The sequence below is a fragment of the Priapulus caudatus genome, unplaced genomic scaffold, assembly GCF_000485595.1.
Source record: "Priapulus caudatus unplaced genomic scaffold, Priapulus_caudatus-5.0.1 Scaffold964, whole genome shotgun sequence".
NCBI lineage: Eukaryota > Metazoa > Priapulida > Priapulimorpha > Priapulimorphida > Priapulidae > Priapulus > Priapulus caudatus.
The window spans coordinates 91,497-94,936 of record NW_014578025.1 but is presented as its reverse complement, the minus strand read 5'-3'; the positions used below and the strand labels follow the sequence as shown (position 1 = coordinate 94,936).

At 47.9% G+C, this 3,440-nt stretch overlaps 1 protein-coding gene across 1 annotated transcript in view; it reads left to right on the top strand.

Moving 5' to 3' along the window:
- Positions 1-3,440, top strand: part of LOC106814698 (zinc finger CCCH domain-containing protein 4-like) — a gene marked incomplete at its 5' end in the record, with an annotated part of 23,590 nt that overhangs the window by 17,448 nt on the left and 2,702 nt on the right. The window contains 3 exon segments of the mRNA XM_014819045.1: positions 241-333; positions 1,389-1,546; positions 1,762-1,885. Of these exon segments, the coding sequence (XP_014674531.1) occupies positions 241-333; positions 1,389-1,546; positions 1,762-1,885 (375 nt within the window).

Below are 3,440 nucleotides of genomic sequence, written 5' to 3'. Positions count from 1 at the left end.
GAGAGAGAGAGAAGAGAGAGAGAGAGAGAGAGAGAGACGAGACGAGACGAGACGAGACGAGACGAGACGAGAGAGAGAGAGAGAGAGAGAGACGAGAGAGGAGAGAGAGAGAGAGAGAGAGAGAGAGAGAGAGAGGGGAAAGAGTTGGAGTAGGTGAGAGAAGGGCCAGTGGAATGAATTTGCTGTGATCTTTATTGAACATATATATGCAGATATGTAAAGCGGTTTATTTACTTACAGAAACGGCTTTACTTTGACGAGTTGTTGACGTCAGATGCCAAAAAGCATTTCAAGAAATTTGTCAAGAAGTGGAACAAGGGAAAGTTAGACAAGGTAGCCGTAATTCCTTACATAGATGTCATAATTCTATAGTAGGTGGCACACTGGCTGTATATTGCCTAGGCAGTTAGTCCTCCATGTTAAATTGACTACGTCACGAATTTTCCATGGTATAAAAATGTGTAAAATTTTTGTTGCCATTTTTTTAAATTAAAAGTAAGAACTAACTGGACTAAACGTATCGTCAAATTTTTACTTGATAAGATTGTATCTCAACTAGTTAAAAATCCAAAAAACCTGTATGATTTGATATTATGTTCCTGACATTAATTGCTTGCTATGGGCTATGTATGAGTTACGAGTGTATGTTCACATCGAACAATATAGTACAACAGGAAGTATAATGCAGCAATTTAACCATAAAAAGTGAACAGAATTACTTATATTTTGTGAAAAAGTGGAAATATTTGTTATATTTTTACTATTTACGTAATCACTTTAAGCACTGCATTCCTGGTATGATTTTCCATCTGTACAAAGATTTAGTTGAGGGTGGGAGAAAGTGTCTCTGTCTTGTGTGCTTGCTGCGATCAGAACGCCATCTGTATGTCATCTGCATACACTAAGCCTGATGCTGCAACTAGTTGGCGCCATTCGGGTAGCAGGCCGCGTCGTGGCAGTTTACAGCCACTGTAAATCTGAAAACCGTGCTCACAAAGAGCTCACTAACTTCCACCTCTATCTGTAACCGTACGCGTCCATATCTACCTGTAACCATACGCGTCCACATCTACCTGTAACCGTACACGTCCCCAACTACCTGTAACCATACGCGTCCCCATCTACCTGTAACCGTACACGTCCCCAACTACCTGTAACCATACACGTCCCCAACTACCTGTAACCATACGCGTCCCCATCTGACTGTAACCGTACACGTCCCCATCTACCTGTAACCGTACACGTCCCCATCTACCTGTAACCGTACACGTCCCCATCTACCTGTAACCGTACGCGTCCCCATCTACCTGTAACCATACGCGTCCCCATCTACCTACGTACGAGACTCCGTGGTGATGCAAAATGCTTCATTCCTCTCACCCGCGCAGAAGTGTTACGAGGGCATGTCGACCACGGCCATGTCGTCCGCCTCGAAGACGCGCTACGAGTGGAAGTTTGCGCAAAGCGTTGACATGCTGGAGCTAGCTGACGTAAGAGACTCCGTAGGAGTGTGGACGCAGAAGGCAGGGCAGCTAAATCAACGCGGGTAGGTTTTCTCATCATAGGCGTGCTACAGGTCGGGGACCCGCGGCACGTGGGTTTCAGTTTTTGCCAGCTAGCGACGGTAGATGGCTTTTCGCGATTGGCGACTGTCGTAATTTATTTGATGAGGAGTTAATTCGTCAGAGCTTCTAGTTTTGGAAGAATTCCCACATGTCTGCGATCTGGCCGTCTTGCTATGATTTCAAGCACTTATTTCAGTGGTGGTCGAGGCGGTGGCAGAGGGCGAGGTGGTGGCCATAGCAGTTGGGTGCAGGACAGAAATGCATCTCATGTGGCCGGCTCGCAACCTGGGTCGTCACAATGGCAAGAGAGAAGGCCAATGGTAAGGAAATGCTCCCTCAGGGGGCAGCATAGTAGTTGTCATTCATTCTGTATCAATCTGCGGGTCTGGGGTTTGAGTCCAATTTTCGGACTCCAACTGCTCTTGTGCTCTTATGCAAGTCGCTTTAATTTTGTGCAGGTTTTGTTATGCAACGACTAGACACATGCTGTAGGAATGATTTAGGAGCGTTAGAGGAAGGTTTCATGTGATGTGGTAAAATAACAGCAGGGTGCGAAATTCACGGGAGTCCGGAGTCAAATACTCCCTGATTTACTGTCGGACTCCCTGATTTGACATCTGCAGGAGTCCGTGGGACTCCCTGAAAATTCTGCTATACTAACAAGTTCGTTCCAGAGCACGGCCTCACGGAATTACCGTATTTTTTTCAGCAAATGTCCAAAGAAAATTTGGCAGACGTGCATCGCATGAATCTTCAAATACGCACATGCGTTATTGTTGTTGCGCTTTAAGCCCCGGTCACAACGAGCCCACGACGCATTTGTGCCACGACACGACAGAAAATTTTGGCAAATCGTGGGTCATCGGGGTCGTCGCAAGACAGTCCTACGAAATTTTGAGTATCGTGGCATCGACTTGCTGTCGTGAGGCAAAATTGAACATGCACCTTTTTTGTTCCACGATTTTTTGTGGTATCTATGTCTTCTGGTTGTCGTGTGTCTGTCCTACGACAGTCTTGCGACTGTCGTGCGATAAATATCTTGTCGTGGGTACCAGAAGAAAATTTTTTAGTCAAACAATCTTACGACTGTCGCACGACTGTCATACAACTGTCTCACGGCTGTCGCAGGACAGTCGTGAGACAGTTGCAAGATTGTCTCACGAATATTATATTTCGTAAGAGGCTCGCACAACATTGCAAGTCTGTCGTGCGTTAGTCTTGCGTTAGTCTTGCAACATATTTGCGTTTTTTGAGGGGTATATAGCTCGGGCGAATGAACGCTTGGAAATAAAAACTGTCTGTCGGCGCTGAAAGAGGATGGCTATTCCACCTGAGCGACTACGCGTGACCCTGCTGAGGGGGCGTCTGGCGGAACTCCAGCACAAGCATAATATAGTGATGTTGGCGTTGATCCGGGCCCGGGAGCAGCGCAGGAACCGGCGAAACCCCCGACGTTGGTGGGTTCGGCCGTGGATCGAGCGGCGCCTGATGTTTGGGCAGTATAGTACTCTGATGCAAGAGTTGGAGCGGGAATCTGCCGGTGACTTCGTGGGGTTCATGCGGATGGAGTCTCTTGGATCTTCCACCCAGGCTACGATCTTCAACTCCTGCTCCTCGGAGATATCGTCTGGGCGGGCGATGTTGATGACAGTGCCGCCGTAGTCGTCGGGGGTCTTGCTCTTGCTCTTCGCCTTTGCCTTGCCGCCCACAGCCTTCTTCGCTCTCTTGGGGACAGCGCCACCGCCAGTGCTTGCAGCCTCCTCCTCACCCTCCGCCTCGGCAGCCTCAGTCTCAAGCCTCGTTCACACGAGACCTCGTATTTATGAAATACGGTATTTGCGAAATACCGAATCCGAGACAAATACGCGGCCGAGC